Source organism: Bos taurus, chromosome 3 (assembly GCF_002263795.3).
Source record: "Bos taurus isolate L1 Dominette 01449 registration number 42190680 breed Hereford chromosome 3, ARS-UCD2.0, whole genome shotgun sequence".
NCBI classification, from domain to species: domain Eukaryota; kingdom Metazoa; phylum Chordata; class Mammalia; order Artiodactyla; family Bovidae; genus Bos; species Bos taurus.
In genome coordinates, this window is record NC_037330.1 from 17,037,474 (window position 1) to 17,057,529 (window position 20,056).

A 20,056-nucleotide genomic window follows, 5' to 3' on the forward strand; every position below is an offset into this window, starting at 1 on the left:
CTGGCTGAATCTGCAGGGGACATGATCTGTAAGTGGCACTGGGGAGGGGGTAAGCACTGACTCTGCCTCGTGGCGCCCTGGAGATACTCTGAGGAGTGCCAGTGATCTGTTTGGGAAGCCCCGGCGTTGTACTTGCTTCTAAATCCTCAGCCCCTAGAACCTTGCCTGGCTTCAAAGGGCCAGTGGGTAATGACATGCCCCTACCCATGGCAGATAGAGGAGACGGGCATGTACACGCTCGGCACAGGGCCCCTTCTCCTCCCTGAGAGGCTTCTCCACTGGGCTCCTTCTGCAGTCCTGTCTCCTCACTTGACTCCCATGGGATGTCTGGACCCCTGGACTAGCTAGACCTCCTCTGCCTGGAGCATCCATCACCATGTGCTATCCCCAAACACACAGCTCCTGGCTTGTAGCAAACAGCTGCTGAGAATCAGCTCAGCAAACAGGGTGACTCTCACTTCCACGGGGACACTCACATAGGCGAAAACACACCAAGGCTTGCACGGGGACCAGGACACAGCCCAGGGACCCCAGGCCACAGGACAGGAGATTCAACCGTTTGGTACTGCTGAGCCTCCTGTTCACAGCGACAAATGGCCCTGTGTCCTCAAACTCCCCCGCGCACCCGCCCAGCAAGAAAACCCTTTTAAATCGGTGCCAGTCTCCACAGCCCCTCGGGAAAATATTGGGGCATGAGGCCCAGTGTGGAGACACTGGCTTCTGCTTACTGCAGTTTCTTGGTCACCAGATGCTGAGCCCTGCCTTCACAAGGAAAAGCATGTCTGGGGCCTGCTGGAATGCTTTGTCCTGGCCTCCATCTCTGGGACCCCGAATGTTGGCTACATTTGTTAGGGAGCAGGGACAGAGGTGGACAAGAGGCCCTGCCGAGAAAAATGCTCACTGATGCTGGAGGCCATGAGAGGGCGCACTGCTAGCACCTTCTTGGTCCATCCACCTGGTGGAAATTCCAGAAAATATTCACAAGGAGTAGCAGTTTTGACAACATAGGCGCCCCCATAAAGAAAGGAAATAAGCCAGAATCTGGGGGGACAACACTTTATTGTGTCTTGGGTTGTCCGGAGGCCTCTGGGCTCACTGATTTCCCCCAGAACAGAGCTGTGCTCCGTGGCTGTGGTTGTGGTAATCTGTGGCTATGTCCGCCAGCAAGGACAGGAACTCAGAAAAGTCAATCTTCTTGTCCTTATTCTTGTCCTTTTTCTCAAAGATATCGGACAAGTATTGTCTGCCCCTTTTCTCCTGTGGGCAAAAGACATCAAAACAGGCAAATTCAGCTCCACAAAAGCGATGAGTTGGGAGAAGAGGAAGAAGTAGAGACAGAGAAATGAGGACCCAACGCAGCACAGAGGTGTCTGGTATGGCATTGAGGAGGGGAGGTGTGGGATGAGGTGGGGACACTGACGTTGCCCAGCAGTTCAGTGGAGAGTCCTTCCCCAAATGTGAACTTGGATGAAAGCCTGACATGGTGAGCAGGCTCTGCCCAGAGCTGTCCTGATCAGTGTGCTGGTGGGGGGAGTCTCCAGCCCCAGACCACCCCCCACTTCCCCCAACTCCCTGCAAGTGACCACCTACCTAAGTTCTGCTCAGGGACTCAAAATAAGCCCTACCCTTGTCTGCCTCGTGCCAACCCCTTCTTCTTTTGACCTATGAGGTCTTACTTGCTCTGAGTTCCCTCTTCTTGCTTTCCCCAGTAACCTCTTCTTTTTGTAGTCAGTTCAGTTCATCGAATTGTCCAGTTAAATCAGGTCGGTGGATGAGTTCTTTGTTGTATAAAATGGTCTTAAGTTCTGTCAGTGATGGAATGTCTGTCACCTTCCCTCTGATCTCAAGAACCCTGAGGGGAGCCTCTAGAGCCTCTCAAGATCTGAGCAGAAGAGTTTGAGTCTCATACAGAAGCTGGGACAGGCGAGAGGGGACCCATCACTGCCCTCCAGCTGTAGCGCTTTTTGATAACTTATCATCAACTACTTATATGCACACATTGTTCTACTTTGCCACATACATCATCTCTTTACACCCTGTTATAGGTCAGGATAGGAAGTTCCATGATGCCCTTTTGCAGATGAGAAAGTGAGGATCAGAGAATAGAGGGACTTGTCCAAAGTCACCCAGGAAAGGGTCCTCAGTCATGCCAGGACCCAGTCACCATGGGGGACCAGAACCCCACTCACACAGGCACTGAGGAAGTTGGGGAAGTTCTCCTTCATCAGCCGCAGCAGGTCCTCCTTCTCGATGGTGTCATCGGACCCCGAGTATTTGTGAAACAGGTTGATCAAGTCTGTAATGGCCTGCTCAAGGTGAAAGCCGCTCATCTTGGCTTCAAAAGAGCTGCCAGAGAGGAGTCAGTGACCTTTTGTGTCCTTCCCCCAGGGGAGGGTCTCCAAGTTAGGACACCTGGATGGGGACTGAGCAGCCAGCAAAAGCCTGGCTCATTTGGAGCACAAGAAACTGCTTCTCTGCGTGGTGGAAGGAGTAGCTGAGCAGCAGGAGGGCGTGACCAAGCTTGGGGCTGGGTCCCCACAGCTCAGGGTGTGAGTAGGTGAAGGAGATTGGCAGACTCCACTGTGGGGAGGACCACAGCGTGTGGAAGCAGAGACGGGGGGTCAGCCCCAGTGAGAAGACTGAGCCTGAGGTGGGACCCGGCAACCAGAGCCTTTGGATGACCCCACACCCCAAACAGTAGCAAATCCATCTTCTCTAGGTTCAGCATCAGGGTCAGAGTCACGGGGGCAGGACAGTGTCACCTCTGATCTGGTCTGAGCCTCCTGGGCTGCTTCAGGAAGATCCCCTAGAAATCCACCTGGACCATAAAGCAAGCTCTACAATAAGTGGACAGAAATGCAGTCCTGTCCTGAGCCCTGGTGGGGGCCTTCCTGGACCACCCCTGAGAGAGAAAGAGGGACTGGGGATCAGAATCAGCCTGGGGTTGGGAGTGAACAGAAATAGCTGCCCCAGCTCCAGGCTGTTGGGTGGAAGGTTGGAGATGGGGGTCCTTCCGATTTTCTGTTACTGGGCACTATGTGCATCTCCAAGGCTTGACCTCATTAAAATAAAGAGAACATCTGACTTTCCTAAGCAGGTTCTTCCCCCAGCAGTCAGAGGTCTAGGCTGCCCTGGACCCCAGTCAGAGAAACTGGACAGAGCAGCCCTCCCATGCCACTTTCCTAAGCAGCCAGGACATGACCCTGCATCACGCATGTCAGCATCTAAGACAAACCCCCCTGCCTTCTGATGTAGGAGAAAGAGCCCACTGTTCTGTCAGTAAGAGGACCCACCCAAGGCTTCTGTCAACGTGGCCAAGACCAGAGCCAAGCCCTGCATGCAGATGGTCCCTGAGCATTTTCCTGCTGGGAGGAGGTGGGGAGTTCTGGTTGATCAGTCTCTTACCCAGGTCAGGGCAGGACATCTCACCAGAGTAATGGTGAGTGGGGGTCCCAAGCCTGGGGTTAAGGCTTTGGCTGGGACTCCCACTCTCCTCAAGGGTGAGGTCGGTGGGTTTTTTGACCTGATAATCAGGTGAGTCCAGAGAAGGAAGAAAGCAAGAGGAGGGGGAGTGTTCTCAGCTCCCACTGGGCACGTGTCCACAAGAGCATCACCAAGGAGCCAGTGGAGGAGCAGGGAGTATTGGTCATCTTGCCACACAGATGGGACCTCAGCATGTTGGCAGCAGAGTCGGGACTGGACCACAGGCTCCTGCATCCCCTCCCAGAGCTGCTTCCCGGCTCCTCCTAGAAAAGGTAGATAGGCCGGAGCAGACTTACCTGATCAGAGGAGATGTCACCAAGGAGATGGACGAGTGAGATGCTCACTGGACAGAGACTGGTCCCTTTATAAGGCTTAGCCGGGCGCTTCCCGGGGCTGGGAGCCCTGCGGCTGTGTTCGCTCTCTGCTTCCTGGAGCATTGCCCCACTCAGGTGGGTGGGCCACACCCAGGAGGGTGTACCCAGCCTTTCCCGGCAGAACCCCAGGACACACTGCACCTCCCAGGATCTTTCCCTAGAGGCTTCTCTGTCCCCTGCTTGATCTGGGGCTGGGCAACCGGTGGGATATTGCAACAGGACTGGGAACAGAGTAGAGAAAACTGGGTTTCTGGACCTAAAGTGGATGGAATTTTGGACTCTGAAGGCTGCATGGTCTCCATTTTTATTTATTCAGTCCTTCTACAAACTCGGTCTCAGAACAATAACCCCACGGCCACTTACTGAGAACTGAAGGTACTCCAGGGCTCAGCATACCTACCCGCTCTTGCTCTCTCTTTAGTCCTTCACCAACTAGGCTCTAGATCTGTTGTCTCCATGTAAGAGTGGAAAATACGTGCATCAGGGCTTTAAGTAAACTAAGACTACACCGCTAGTAGACAGCAGTCAGGATCAGATCCCAGAAAATCTGGTCCAATTCTTAGTCTTAATGCTTTAAGTAGACTTGTTGTGTCACCTCAGGCCCTGCCTTCTGGTACTCACAGTCACACCACCTCACTGCCATCTTCACACCTAGTCCTCGGTGGATCCCGGGAGGGAGACAGGTGTCAGGACCCACAGTGACGGACGAGGGAACCCAGAGAGGGCAGTGGGCTCAGCCTGCTCACTTGCTGCTGAGGGAACACTCAGGGCCAGAACCTGAGTCCTGAGTTCACCTCCTCACTCTTGAATTCCCCTCGCAGCTCCGGGGCGCCTGGACCACTCAGACCTCACTGTCTGGGTCCAGTGGTGGTGACAGCCGTGGAATGATCCTGGGGGCTACGACTTGTGCAAAGTTTCCTCCCAAAGTCTCTGATGCTGAATTCCTACACGTCTTCCATGACATTTCACCTTCCTCCATGCTAAACAGTATCTTCAGAGTTGGCAGGCAAGCCCCGGGCTCTGGTGTGTTGAACCTGCTGTTGAAATGCTAGGTGTGGGAACAAGATGGGGTAGTCAGCAGAGCCCCTCTAGGCTTGGTGAGGAAAGGGGCTGATGAATCACTGATACTGATCAATTTCCTGCTCCCTCTTCCTGAATTTCCTCATATGACACAAGAGTGTCCTGGTTCATCTGGTGGGTAGTCCTCAGGCTCCCTGGGCCTCTGCTGAGCTGGTCTGATGTCACACTAGGATGGGACCTAATTTTTGGACCAATCTCATTCACCCAAGTAGCTTTCCACCAACTAGGAGAGGTCATAGCAGGGAATGGAGACCCCAAACGGGTGGTCAATGTCTGGCACCGCTTGAGGGTTTCTCACAGAGGCAGCACAGTCCAGGCTTCCTAAAAGATCCCACTTTGGTGGCAGAAGGAAAAAACCGCTTGTTATTTTTCTTGTTTGTCTATCTGTTTATTTATACTTATGTATTGCTTATATTTTGATTGTAGACTCTGTTCTGGATGTGCATGTAGGGGGAGCAGAGAGAGAAAGATATTGTGGGTGTGGATGGTACTTGAGTGTTGCTCCATCTCCTGGGGGCAGAGTAACCCAGTCTACCCTGTTTGGGGATATACAGTGCGATGGTGGTGGAAGCAGGGAGAGGGTGGGAGGCCCTGGCCCCAGACCTCAGAGACTCCAGACCTCCTGCAGTTCAGTGGTACTTCCCACGGGAGGCCTCCAGGCAGAGTCATTGTCCCACGTCCTTGTGCATGTGGGTTGGTTTCTCACTGTCCCCTGGCCGCACTCACTGAGGTCTGGTCCATGACTCACTCTCACTGGCCCCGATGCCCAGAGCTAGGTGAGAACTCCACGGACACTGGTGGAACCAGCAAGTGAGGTATTGTCAGAAAGGTTCAGGGGAAGACTGTTGGAATTCTGAGGTGGGAGAAATCACTTGTCAGGTGGAGGAATCAGGGACAGCTTGGTTGGGGGCATCCTTTGAATAGCCTTGGAGCATTGCCAGCAGCTGACACACTTTGGGGAGGTGGCAGTGAGATGGTGATCAGAGACAGACACTTGCTCTGTCTATGATCATTAGGGCTGTGCTGAGCATTGACCTGGGCTTCCAGAAGGAGTTAGGGGAGGGGCAAGAAGGGAGGGAGTGTGGGTGGAGCACTCGCTGTAGGGTATCAGGACACAACACTGCTTCTCAGTTGCCACCCTGGAGGATGGAAACTCTAATGCAGCCCGGAGCTTGTGCTCGCCTCCTGAAAAGCTTTCCAGATCTTGACTGGAACAGGTGTGTAGGGGGGATTTATTGTTATTAATTCTGTGACCCTGACAACCAAAGGAATTTGCTTTCTGTTATGTCATCTATGCAGACAGTGTTGAGAGGTGACCCTAGGGTTACTTCTGCTCAAATTTGGGATGGTGGAGAATCCACTCAAATTTGCAAAGATCATTCCTGATCTGCTTCCCAGTCTCTTAAAGGTAAGGCTGGCGCATCTAGGCTGAAGCTGGAGAGTGGGAGGAAGTGGTGGGGTCCATTCCCAGAAGGCTCCCTGAGATTCTCATCTACAGACAGCACTGTTCCTATTCTGGTGGTGCCAATCACAGACCCAGTGGGAGATTCCTGCCGTGAGCGGGGATATTTGATTTTCTCTTTCTTTAGCTTCTGCTTGGTGGTGCTACTGAGGACTTGTCACACATAGTTGTCACATGAGGTTTCTCCAGGGTTGCTGGGATGTCTTTGCTGGTTTCCATGTGAGCACCAATCAGCAAATTTTAATTTTTTCAGCTGTGTCTTCTGGTAGTGAAAGCTTCTGAATTTATCTATACTCTAATTTATATTCTTCTTATTTATTTATACTCTAATCTCTTCATGGAGTTAACAGAAGCAGAAGATATTAAGAAAAGGTGGCAAGAATACACAGAAGAACTGTACAAAAAAGATCTTCACCACCCAGATAATCACGATGGTGTGATCACTCACTTATAGCCAGACACCCTGGAATGTGAAGTCAAGTGGGCCTTTAGGAAGCATCACTACTAACAAAGCTAGTGGATGTGATGAAATTACAGTTGAGCTATTTCAAATACTAAAAGATGATGCTGTGAAAGTGCTGCACTCAATATGTCAGCAAATTTGGAAAACTCAGCAGTGGCCACAGGACTTGAAAAGGTCAGTTTTCATTCCAATCCCAAAGAAAGGCAATGCCAAAGAATGCTCAAACTACCACACAATGGCACTTATTTCACAGGCTAGTAAAGTAATGCTCAAAATTCTCCAAGCCAGGCTTCAACAGTATGTGAACCGTGAACTCCCTGATGTTCAAGCTGGTTTTAGAAAAGGCAGAGGAATCAGAGATCAAATTGCCAACATCTGCTGGATCATCAAAAAAGCAAGAGAGTTCCAGAAAAACATCTATTTCTGCTTTATTGACTATGCCAAAGCCTTTGACTGTGTGGATCACAATAAAGTGTGGAAAATTCTGAAAGAGATGGGAATACCAGACCACCTGACCTGAATCTTGAGAAACCTATATGCAGGTCAGGAAGCAACAGTTAGAACTGGACATGGAACAACAGACTGGTTCCAAATAGGAAAAGGAGTACATCAAGGCTGTATATTGTCACCCTGCTTATTTAAGTTATATGCAGAGTACATCATGAGAAATGTTGGGCTGGATGAAGCACAAGCTGGAATCAAGATTGCTGGGAGAAATATCAGTAACCTCAGAGATGCAGATGTTACCACCCTTATGGCAGAAAGTGAAGAAGAACTAAAGAGCCTCTTGATGAAAGTGAAAGAGGAGAGTGAAAAAGCTGGCTTAAAGCTCAACATTCAGAAAGCTAAGATCATGGCATCTGGTCCCATTACTTCATAGCAAATAGATGGGGAAACAGTGGAAACAATGGCAGACTTTTTTTTTCTGGACTCCAAAATCACTGCAGATGGTGACTGCAGCCATGAAATTAAAAGATGCTTACTCCTTGGAAGAAAAGTTATGACCAACCTAGACAGCTTATTAAAAAGCAGAGACATTATTACTTTGCCAACAAAGGTCTGTCTAGTCAAGGCTATGGTTTTTCCAGTAGTCATGTATGGATGTGAGAGTTGGACTATAAAGAAAGCTGAGTGCAGAAGAATTGATGCTTTTGAACTGTGGTGTTGGAGAAGACTCTTGAGAGTCCCTTGGACTGCAAGGAGATCCAACCAGTCCATCCTAAAGGAGATCAGTCCTGAGTGTTCATTGGAAGGACTGATGTTGAGGCTGAAACTCCAATACTTTGGCCACCTGATGGGAAGAGCTGACTCATTGGAAAAGACCCTGATGCTGGGAAAGATTGAAGGCAGGAGGAGTAGGGGACGACAGAGGATGGGATGGTTGGATGACATCACCGACTCATTGGACATGGATTTGGGTGGACTCTGGAAGTTGGTGATGGACAAGAAGGCCTGGCGTGCTGCGGTTCAGGGGGTCACAAAGAGTTGGACACAACTGAGTGACTAAACTGAACTGAATCTTTTCCCAATTCTTACCACCAAGCTTTGCATAAAATCATGTTTTGGGGATAGAAGCAGAACAGTGGCATGTCCATGCCCTCTCTGTCTGTGCCTCCTGTACCTCCTGGAAGCCCTCCAAATCCTTCACTTTTGGGATTTTATGGAATCTTCATCACTTGGGATGATGGATCATTAACTCCATTTTCAATACTTCTCTCTTCTTAAGAGAATGAGGGAAGAACTGAAAATTTCAAGCTTCTAATCATGGCTTGGTCGTTTCGGTGACCAACCCTCAATTAGCAGCCCACCCAGAGTCACTTCTTTAAAGTGACACTCCCATCACCCAGGAGAGTACAAGGGTTTCAAGAGCCCTGTGTCAGGAGTCATGATCAAAGACCAAGTATTAGAACAAAAGATGTTTCCATCGCAAGGGTTTCAGGAGCTCTGTGCAAGAAACAGGGGGCAGAGACCAATGTATACTTTCTATTATCTCTCAGCTCTAAGGAACCCAGACTTCTGAATCATTCACTCTGTGGGATAGGGCTGGGGTGGCATGGGATAGAGTAAAAGCTGATTGGTTCTGTCTAATTGGTTGCATTTCTTTTTTTTTTTTTGGAGATCTTATTAATGCAAATTTTATTTTAAGAATTGGAACAGAGGAAAATAACATATGCTTGTATTAATGGGAGAAAACAATAGCAATTGCTTCTGCATATTATGGCTGGGTCTCAGATTCAATGAACTCAAGAACATTGCCAATGACTGAACAACAAAGGCATTCGCCATCTGCCTCTGTGGAGACTGAACCCCATGCTGCCATAGCTGTTGACCTTCAACAACCCCCGAGGGAGTTCAGGGTGGAGTGAGGCTCTTTGTGCTCCAGGGAATCGGAGTGTATGTTCCTCGGTTCTTTGTCTGGTCACAACAAAAATTGGAGCGACGGACATCAAAGCCCTTGGCGCGTCACAGCTCTTGGGTCTTGGACAAACCGTGTTATAGCTCTTAGGCAGATCAGTGTTACAGCTCTATTTTATTTAGAAGATAGCAGGAGAATCCATCCTCGAAATGTGAGGACATGCCAACCTAAAGACTTGAAGAGAGTGGAGGAGTGTTCGGGGAGAGAGAGAGAGGAGAGAGAGAGTGAGAGTGGGGGGGGGGGGTTGGAGAGAGAGAGTGAGAGAGAGAGAGGAGAGAGAGAGCTCGCGCATGCACGTGGCGGGGGGTGGGGGGCAGGGGAGAGAGAGAGCGATAGAGCGCATGCACGCAGGAGAGAGAGAGTGAGAGAGCAATTGGTTGCATTTCTTAACACCAATAATGAAATGTCAGAAAACAAATGTAAAAAAAAAATACGTTTAAAAATTGCCACACCCAAAATAAAATACTTAAGGCTAAACCTCACCAAGGAAGTGAAAGACTTAAATGCTGAGAACTATAAAACATTAATAAAGGAAACTGAAGGCAACTCAAAGGAATGGAATTATATTGCATGCTCTTGGATTGGAAGAATTAATATTGTTTAAATGGCCTTAAAAGCTTTTGCACAGCAAGGGAAAACATAAACAAATGAAAGCAACCCTCAGGATGGGGGAAAATATTTACAAATGAAGCAACTGATGAGGGATTAATCTCCAAAATATACAAACAGCTCATGTATCTCAATATCAAAAAAACAAACAACCCAATGGGAAAAAAAAAAAAATGGGTGGAAGATCTAAATAGACATTTCTCCGAAGAAGACATAAAGATAGCCAACAAACACATGAAAAGATGCTCAACATTACTAATTCAGTTCAGTTCAGTCATTCAGTCGTGTCTGACTCTTGCGACAGCATAAACCGCAGCACGCCAGACCTCCCTGTCCATCACCAACTCCCGGAGTTCACCCAAACCCATGTCCATTGAGTCGATGATGCCATTCAACCATCTCATCCTCTGTCAACCCCTTCTCCTGCCTTTAAATCTTTCCCAACATCAAGGTCTTTTCCAATGAGTCAGCTCTTCGCATCAGGTGGCCAAAGTATTGGAGTTTCAGCTTCAACATCAGTCCTACCAATGAACACCCAGGACTGATCTCCTTTAGGATAGACTGGTTGGATCTCCTTGCAGTCCAAGGGATGCTCAAGAGTCTTCTCCAACACCACAGTTCAAAAGCATCAACTCTTCAGTGCTCAGCAACATTACTAATAGTGAGGCAAATCAAGACTACAAAGAGGCATCACCTTACACTGGTGAGAATGGCTGCTGTAAAAAAATCTAAACACAACAAATCCTGGAGAGGATGTGGAGAAAAGGGAACCCTTCTGTACTGTTGGTGGGAATGTAAATTGGTACAGCCACTATGGAGAACAGCATGGAGGTGCCTCAAAAAACTAAAAATAGAATTATCATATGACTCAGCAATCCCACTCCTGGGCATATACCTGGAGAAAGTAATTCAAAAGGATATATGTACCACAATGTTCATTGCAGCACAATTTACAACAGCTAGGACTGGAAGCAACCTAAATGTCCATCAACAGAGGAGTGGGTAAAGAAGATTTGGTGTATATAATAGAATATTACTCATCCATTTAAAGGAATGAAACAGTGCCATTTGCAGAGACATGGATAGACCTAGAGCCTGTTATACAGAGTGAAGTAAGTCAGAAACAGAAAAACAAATACCATGTAATAATATCACTTATATACGGAATCTAGAAAAATGGCACAGATGAACTATTCACAAAGCAGAAATAGAGAGACAGATGTAGAGAAAACTTATGGATATCGAAGTGGTAAGGAGGGGAGGTGAAATATATTGGGAAATTGGGGTTGACATATATACACTGCTGTTGCTAAGTCGCTTCAGTCGTGTCCAACTCTGTGAGACCCCATAGATGGCAGCCCACCAGGCTCCCCTGTCCCTGGGATTCTCAACACTGGAGTGGGTTGCCATTTCCTTCTCCAATGCATGAGAGTGAAAAATGAAAGTGAAGTCACTAAGTCGTGTCCGACTCTTAGCGACCCCATGGACTGTAGCCCACCAGCCTCCTCCATCCATGGGATTGTCCAGGCAAGAGTACTGGAGTGGGGTGCCATTGCCTTCTCCGATATATACACTACTATGTATAAAATATTGAGTTTCAAGCCAGCTTTTCACTCTCCTCTTTCACCCTCATCAAGAGGTTCTTTAGTTCCTCTTCACTTTCTGCCATTAGAGTGGTATCACCTGCATTTCTGAGGCTGTTGGTACTTTTCTTGGTAATCTTGATTCCAGCCTGTGATTCATCCCGCTTGGCATTTTGCATAATGTACTCTGTGCTATGCTTAGGCGCTCAGTCATGTCTGACTCTTTGTGACGCCATGGACTGTAGCCTGCCAGGTTCCTCTGTCCATGGGGATTCTCCAGGCAACAATACTGGAGTAGTTTGCCATGCCTTCCTTCAGAGGATCTTCCAGCCCCGAGATCAAACCTAGGTTTCCCACATTGCAGGCATATTCTTTACCCTCTGAGCTACCGGGGAAGCCCAAGAATACTGGAGTGGGTAGCCTATCTCTTCTCCAGGGTATCTTCCAGACCAGGAATTGAATTGGGGTTTCCTGCATTGCAGGTGGATTCTTTACGAGCTGAGCTACCAGGGAAGCCCATAATGTATTCTGCATAGAAGTTAATTAGCCAAGTGACAATAAACAGCCTTGACGTACTCCTTTGCCAGTTTTGAACCTGTCAGTTGTTCCATGTACGATTTGAACTGTTGCTTCTTTACTCACATACAGGTTTCTCAGGAGACAGGTAAGGTGATCTGGTATTCCCATCTCTTTAAGAATTTCCCACAGTTTGTTGTGATCCACACAGTCATAGACTTCAGCACAGTCAATGAAGCAGATGTTTTTATGGAATTCCCTTGCTTTCACTATGATCCAATGAATGCTGGCCATTTGATGTTTGGTTCCTCTACCTTGGGCTTCCCTGGTGGCTCAGAGGTTAAAGCGTCTGCCTGGAATGCAGGAGACCTGGGTTCAATCCCTGGGTTGGGAAGATCCCCTGAAGAAGGATATGGCAACCCACTCCAGTACTCTTGCCTGGAGAATCCCATGGATGGAGGAGCCTGGTAGGCTACAGTCCATGGGGTTGCAAAGAGTTGGACAGGACTGAGCGACTTTACTTTCACTTTCACTTTCACTTTCCTCTACCTTATCTAAACCCAGCTTGTACATCTGAAAGTCCTCAGTTTATGTACTACTGAAACCTAGCTTGAAGGATTTTCAGCATAACCTTGCTATCATGTGAAATGGGTGAAATTGTACAGTAATTTGACCATTTTTTTTGGCATTGCCTTTCTTTGGGCTGGAATGAGAACTAATCTTTTTCAGTCCTGTGGCCACTGCTGAGTTTTCTAAATTTCCTGACAGATAGAGTGCAGCAGTTTCACAGCATCATCTTTTAGGATTTGAAACAGCTCAGCTGGAATTTCATCACTTCCACTAGCTTTGTTAGTAATAATGTTTCCTAAGACTCATTTGACTTCACATTCCAGGATATCTGGCTCTAGGTGAGTGACCACACTATTGTGGTTATCAGGGTCATTAAGACCTTTTTTTTTTTTTGTATTTATTCTGTGTATTTTTGCTACCTCTCCTTAATCTCTCTGCTTCTGTTAGGTCCTTACCATTTGTTCTTTATCATGCCCATCCTTGCATGAAATGTTCCCTTTATATTTTCCCTCTGATTTTCTAGAAGAGATCTCTAGTCTTTCTCCTTTTGTTTTCCTCTATTTCTTTGCATTGTTCATTGAAGAAGACCTTCTTATCTCTCCTTGCTGTTCTCTAGAACTCTGCATTCAGTTGGGTACACCTTTCCTTTTTTCCTTTGCTTTTCACTTCTCTTCTTTCCTCAGCTATTTGTAAAGCCTCCTCAGACAACCACTTTGCCTTCTTGCATTTCTTTTCCTTTAGGATGGTTTTGGTCACTGCCTCCTGTACAATGTTACTAACTTCTGTCCAAAGTTCTTCAGGCACTGTCTACCAGATCTAATCCCTTGAATCTATTTGTTACCTTCACTGTATAATCATAAAGGATTTGATTTAGGTCATACCTGAATGGTCTAGTGATTTTTCCAACTTTCTTCAATTTAAGCCTGAATTTTGCAATAAGGAGCTGATGATCTGAGACATAGTCAGCTCTAGGTCTTGTTTTTGCTGACTGTATAGAGCTTCTCCATCTTTGGCTGCAAAGAACATAACCAGTATAATTTTGGTGTTGACTATCTGGTGATGTTCATGTGCAGTCGTCTCTTGTGTTGTTGGAAGAGGGTGTTTGCTATGACCAGCATATTGTCATGACAAAAGTTTCTTAGCCTTTGCCCTGCTTCATTTTTTACTCCAAGGTCAAACCTGCCTGTTATTCTGGGTATCTCTTAACTTCCCGCTTTTGCATTCCAATTCCCTATGATGAAAAAGACATATCCTTTTTTTTTTTTTTTTTAAGTATTAGTTCTTGAATGTGTTGTAGATCTTCAAAGAACTGGTCAACTTCAGCTTCTTAGGCATCAGTGGTTGGGGCATAGACTTGGATTACTGTGATGTTGAATGGTTTGCCTTGGAAATGAATTGAGATCACTTTGTCGTTTTTGAGGTTGCACCCAATACTGCTTTTGAACTCTTGTTGATTATGAGGGCTACTCCATTTCTTCTAAGAGATTCTTGCCCACAGTAGTAGATATAATAGTCATCTGAATTAAATTTGCCCATTTCCATCTATTTTAGTTCACTGTTTCCTAAAATGTCAATGTTCAATCTTGCCATCTCCTGCTTGACCACGCCCAATTTACCTTGATTCATGGACCTAAACTTCCAAGTTCCTATGTAATATTGTTTTTTAGAGAATTGGATTTTACTTTCACCACCAGACACATCCACAACTGCGTGTTTCTGCTCAGACCTAGCCCCTTCATTCTTTCTGGCTGCTGCTGCTAAGTTGCTTCAGTCATGTCCAACTCTGTGCAACCCCATAGATGGCAGCCCACCAGGCTCCCCCATCCGTGGGATTCTCCAGGCAAGAACACTGGAGTGGGTTGCCATTTCCTTCTCCAATGCATAAAAGTGAAAAGTGAAAGTGAAGTCGCTCAGTCATGTCTGACTCTTAGCGACCCCATGGACTGCAGCCTACCAGCCTCCTCCATCCGTGAGATATTCCAGGCAAGAGTACTGGAGTGGGGTGCCATTGCCTTCTCATTCTTTCTGGAGTTATTAATAATTTCCCCTTGCTCTTCACCAGTAGCATATTGGAAACCTTCTGACCTGAGGGGCTCATCTTCCAATATCATTTCTTTTTACCTTTTCCTACTATTCATGGGGTTCTTGTGGCAAGAATACTGGAGTGAGTTGCCATTTCCTCCTCCAGTGGACCACTGGAGCTTATGTCAGAGCTCTTCACTATGACCCATCCATCTTGGGTGGCCCTGCCTGGTATGCCTCATAGCCTCATTGAGTCACACAAGCCCCTTTGCTATGAAAAGGCTGTGAACCATGAAGGGGCAGAAAGTGAAGAGAAATGAAAAGGCCTCTTGATGAGGGTGAAAGAGGAGAGTGATCTTAGAAAAACTAAAATCATGGCATCTGGTCCCATCACTTCATGGCAAATAGAAGGGGAAATAGTGGGAGCAGTGACAGATTTGATTTTCTTGGGCTACAAAATCACTGTGGATGGTGACTGCAGCCATGAAATTAAAAGACACTTGGTCCTTGTAAGGAAAACTGTCACAAAACAAACAGCATATTAAAAAGCAGAGACATCACTGTGATGACAAAGGTCTGTGTAGTCAAAGCTATGGTTTTTCCAGTAGTCATGTATGGATGTGAGAGTTGAACCATAAAGAAGGCTGATTGCCAAAGAATTGATGTTTTTGGACTGTGGTGCTCTTGAGAGTCCTTTGGACTACAAGGAGATCAAACCAATCAATCCTAAAGGAAATCAACCCTGAATATTCATTGAAAAGACTGTTGCTGAAGCTGAAGCTCCAGTACTTTGGCTGCCTGATGTGAAGATCTGACTCATTAGAAAAGATCCTGATGCTGGGAAAGATTGAAGACAAAAGGAGAAGCTGGCAGCAGAGGATGAGATGGTTAGATAGAATTACTGACTCAGTGGAAATGAATTTGAACAAAATCTGGAGGATAGTGGAGGTGAGAGGAGTCTGGCATGCTGCAGTCCATGGTGTGGCAAAGAATCAGGTGTGACTTAGTGACTGAACAACAGGAACAACAAATGTATACAATAGAGAATCAATGAGAACCTGCAGTATAGCACAGGGACCTCTACTCAGTACTCTGTGGTGACCTAAATGGGAAAGAAATCTGAAAAAGAGGGCATGTATACATACATGTACCTGATTCACTTTGTTATACAGCAAAAATTAAGACAACATTGTAAAGTACTTATACGCCAATAAAAATTTAAAAATGCCATAGTACCCAAAGAAATGGAGTAGGGAATGGCAACCCACTCCAGTACTCTTCCCTGGAGAATCCCATGGATGGGGGAGCCTCGTGGGCTACAGTCCATGGAATCACAAAGAGTTAGTCACGACTGAGTGACTTAGCATGCACACATGCACAAAAAGCAATCTACAGTTTTAATGTGATCCCTATCAAATTACCCATGATTTTTTCCACAAAACTGGAAAAAATAATCCTAAAATTCATATGGACCCATAAAAGAGCAGGAATTGCCAAACCAAACCTGAAGAAAAATAATAAAGCAGGAGGTATAATCATCTCAGACTTTAGACAATACTACAAAGCTACAGTAATCAAAATAGCATGATATTGGCACAAAAACAGACATATGGATCAATGGAACAGAATGGGGAACCTAGAAATAAACCCACACACCTATGGTCAATTAGTCTTTGCCAAAGGAGTTAAGAATGTACAATGGGAAAAGAAAAACACAGTCTCTTCAGCAGGTCATGTTGGGAAAGTTGGACAGACACATGTAAATCAATGAAGTTAGAACACACCCTCACACCATACACAAAAATACAATAAATTCAAAATGGCATAAAGACTTAAACATAAGACGTGACAACATAAAACTCCTAGAAGAGAGTATATGAAAAATATTCTCTGACATAAATCATACCAATATTTTCTTAGATCAACCTCCCAAAGACTAGAAATAGAAAAAATAAACAAGTGGAATCAAACCAAACTTACAACCTTTTTCACAGCAAACGAAATCATAAACAAAATGAAAAGACAACCTGCAGAATGGGAGAAAATATTAGTAAACGATGGGACCAACCAAGGGCTTAATTTTTAAAATATACAAACAGCTCACAGAACTTGACAACAACATCAACAATAACAACAAAACCAATTGAAAAATGGACAGCAGACCTAAAGAGACATTTCTCCAAAGAAGACATACAGATGGCCAATAGGCACATGAAAAGATGCTCAACATTGCTACTTATTGCTGCTGCTGCTAAGTCACTTCAGTCGTGTCTGACTCTGTGTGATCCCATAGATGGCAGCCCACCAGGCTCCTCCATCCCTGGGATTCTGCAGGCAAGAACACTGGAGTGGGTTGCCATTTCCTTCTCCAATGCATGAAAGTGAAAAGTGAAAGGGAAGTCGCTCAGTCGTGTCTGACCCTCAGTGACCCCATGGACTGCAGCCTTCCAGGCTCCTCCATCCATAGGATTTTCCAGGCAAGAGTACTGGAGTGGGGTGCCATTGCCTTCTCCATTGCTACTTATTAGAGAAACACAAATCAAAACCACGAGATACCACCTTGCACTGGTCAGGATGGTCATCATCAAACAGTTTACAAATAACAAATGCTGGAGATTGTCTGGAGTAAAGGGAGCCCTCTTACACTTTAATGGGAATGTAAGTTGGTGCAGCCACTGTGGAAAACAGTATAGACGTTCCTTAGAAAAGAATAGAATTACCATGGGATCTAGCAATTCCACTCCTGTGCATATGTCCAGATAAAACTATAATTCAAAAACAGAATTCAACAGTGCTGATATGGACATAAAAACATGCGTTTCTATGGTCATAGCCTCTTGATGAAAGTGAAAGTGGAGAGTGAAAAAGTTGGCTTAAAGCTCAACATTCAGAAAACAAAGATCATGGCATCCGGTCCCATCACTTTATGGGAAATAGATGGGGAAACACTGGAAACAGTGTCAGACTTTATTTTTCTGGGCTCCAAAATCACTACAGATGGTGACTGTAGCCATGAAATTAAAAGACACTTACTCCTTGGAAGGAAAGTTATGACCAACTTAGATAGCATATTCAAAAGCAGAGACATTACTTTGCCAACAAAGGTTCGTCTAGTCAAGGCTATGGTTTTTCCTGTGGTCATGTCTGGATGTGAGAGTTGGACTGTGAAGAAGGCTGAGTGCCGAAGAATTGATGCTTTTGAACTGTGGTGTTGGAGAAGACTCTTGAGCGTCCCTTGGACTGCAAGGAGATCTAACCAGTCCATTCTGAAAGAGATCAGCCCTGGGATTTCTTTGGAAGGAATGATGCTAAAGCTGAAACTCCAGTACTTTGGCCACCTCATGTGAAGAGTTGACTCACTGGAAAAGACTTTGATGCTGGGAGGGATTGGGGGCAAGAGGAGAAGGGGACAACAGAGGATGAGATGGCTGGATGGCATCACTGACTCGATGGACGTGAGTATGGGTGAACTCTGGGAGTTGGTGATGGACAGGGAGGCCCAGCGTGCTGCAATTCATGGGGTCGCAAAGAGTCGGACATGACTGAGGGACTGATCTGATCTGATCTGATGGTCGTAGCAGCACTATTGACAATAGCCAAGACATGGAAACAGCCTAAATATCCATTGATAGATGAATGGATAAAGAAGATGTGGTACATATATACAATGGAATACTACTCAGCCATGAAAAAGAGTGAAATAATGCCATTTGAAGCAGCATGGATGCAACTAGAGATTATCATACTAAGTGACATGTCAGAAAGAGAACAAATACCGTATGATATTACTTCTTTGTGGAATCTAAAATATTCTACAAATGAACCTATCTATGAAAGACAAACAGACTCACAGACACAGAAAATAGACTATGGTTGCCAAGGGAGAAGGGTGCTCCTGTGGGGGAAGGATAACTTGTGAGTTTGGGATTAGCACATGTAAACTGGTATATATAAAATGGATAAGCAACAAGGTCCTACTGTATAACAAAGGGAATTACATTTAATATCCTGTGATAAACTATAGTGGAAGAGAATATGAAAAAGAATGTTTATATATGTATAACTGAGTCACTTTGCTGTATAGCATTAATTTACACAACATTGCAATTCAACTATACTTCTATAAAAAATAAATTAAAATAACTATGTCTGCCTTTTGATTTAATCCTCCACCCAAAGGCCAGCTGTCTTGTCCTTTAAGTGCTTGTCCTTATGCTGATTGAAAAATTCTTTGCCAAGATCCTTTTCTTTTTAGCCCTTCTACCAACAGAAGCTAGCTGCAAACCCTTCTGCAGAAACTGGAGACTTTGCTCTCTAATGAATCATTCCTTTTCTCTCTCTCTCTTCCATCCTGAGCCTTGTGTACAAGGGTGGGAATGTAAGGAAGGTGCCTCTGCCTCCACTTGCTTTCTGTTAAAACCAGTGCCCTACAATGACTTTGTTATGTGGGTGGGTCGGTTCCCTAGTATGCCCCTTGAGCCTGTCCCGCTCATTCTTGATGTGACCTTTCCCATGATATAAGCCTCCAAGCAGGGTGGTGCGTGCCCTCAGAATTCTGGTTCTGTCCTGACCATAGCTTGGGTCATCCCTTGAGGACCCCAGACTCAAGGGCCCTGGGTTAGTGGGTGATAAGATGACAAGTTAGGGTGGCAGTAGAGGAAGCTGGGTACTGATTTGTAGGTTCTGGCTCCAAGGGGTGTCGTTCTTATCTCTACAGCCCCTCCTCAGCCCTGTGTACCCTGCACCCAGAACCTACAATTCCCAACCCCACAGCTCAGCCTGGCTCCCCTACTCCAACTCTTCCATGGCGAGCACCGTCTTCTCCTGGGCTCACAGCCCTAGGCCTTCAGCCCTCATCCCTCATCCCTCCTGTTTACCGAGCTTCCTACCAAATCATCTGGATCAAAGGAAAAGCAAGTCTGTGGTTTTTCTTTTTAGCTCTATTTCTACCCCCTCCACAGCCCTCACCTCTCATTCTTCTTTCCTACAGGTTCTCAGTTTGGTATACACACCCATGCCGCTGCTTTGTCAGCCTCAGCCTGTTGACAGCAAAGGCGAGTCACACTGTATCTAAGGAAGCCACCAGGGACCTGGTCACGCTTTTCCACAAATGCATGGAAAAGAAGCCCAAATCAGTCAGAGAGGAAAAGTCTGAAGAAAGACCATTTTCTTGACTATCTAGTTATCTTTATGAGTGGGGTGTAGTTAGGTCTGGGGGGTCTGTCGCTCAGAAACCCCCAGAGGAGAGTGAGGTGGGCTAGAGGCATTGGTGTGGCCCTCAGAGAACCTGGGTTCGCTGAGCACCTGCCTGGCTGCTCCTGAGCCCAACTTACCATCCCAGCACCCCTGTGGGAATAGTGTTCCTTTTGTCTTGTTTAAGGAATCTTTGCCTACCTACCCCAAGGTCTTGATATTTTCCTATGTTACAAGAATTTTATTCCTTTACTTTTCACCTTTAGACCTACTGTCCACTTGGAA

At 46.1% G+C, this 20,056-nt stretch overlaps 1 protein-coding gene and 1 non-coding gene across 2 annotated transcripts; one reads left to right on the forward strand and one right to left on the reverse strand.

Annotated features, from left to right (window-relative positions):
- Positions 1-1,040: 1,040 nt before the first annotated feature.
- On the reverse strand, positions 1,041-2,356 carry LOC112445860 (protein S100-A7-like). The gene is made up of 2 exons (XM_024989827.2): positions 2,190-2,356; positions 1,041-1,257 (listed from the first exon to the last, which is right to left on the reverse strand). The coding sequence occupies exons 1-2, from the start codon at positions 2,328-2,330 to the stop codon at positions 1,093-1,095; spliced, it is 306 nt and encodes a 101-aa protein (XP_024845595.1). The 5' UTR covers positions 2,331-2,356; the 3' UTR covers positions 1,041-1,092.
- Positions 2,357-12,308: 9,952 nt separating this feature from the next.
- On the forward strand, positions 12,309-12,380 carry TRNAS-GGA (transfer RNA serine (anticodon GGA)). Its single transcript has one exon. It is a non-coding gene; the product is annotated as a tRNA-Ser (tRNA).
- The last annotated feature ends 7,676 nt before the right edge of the window (positions 12,381-20,056 follow it).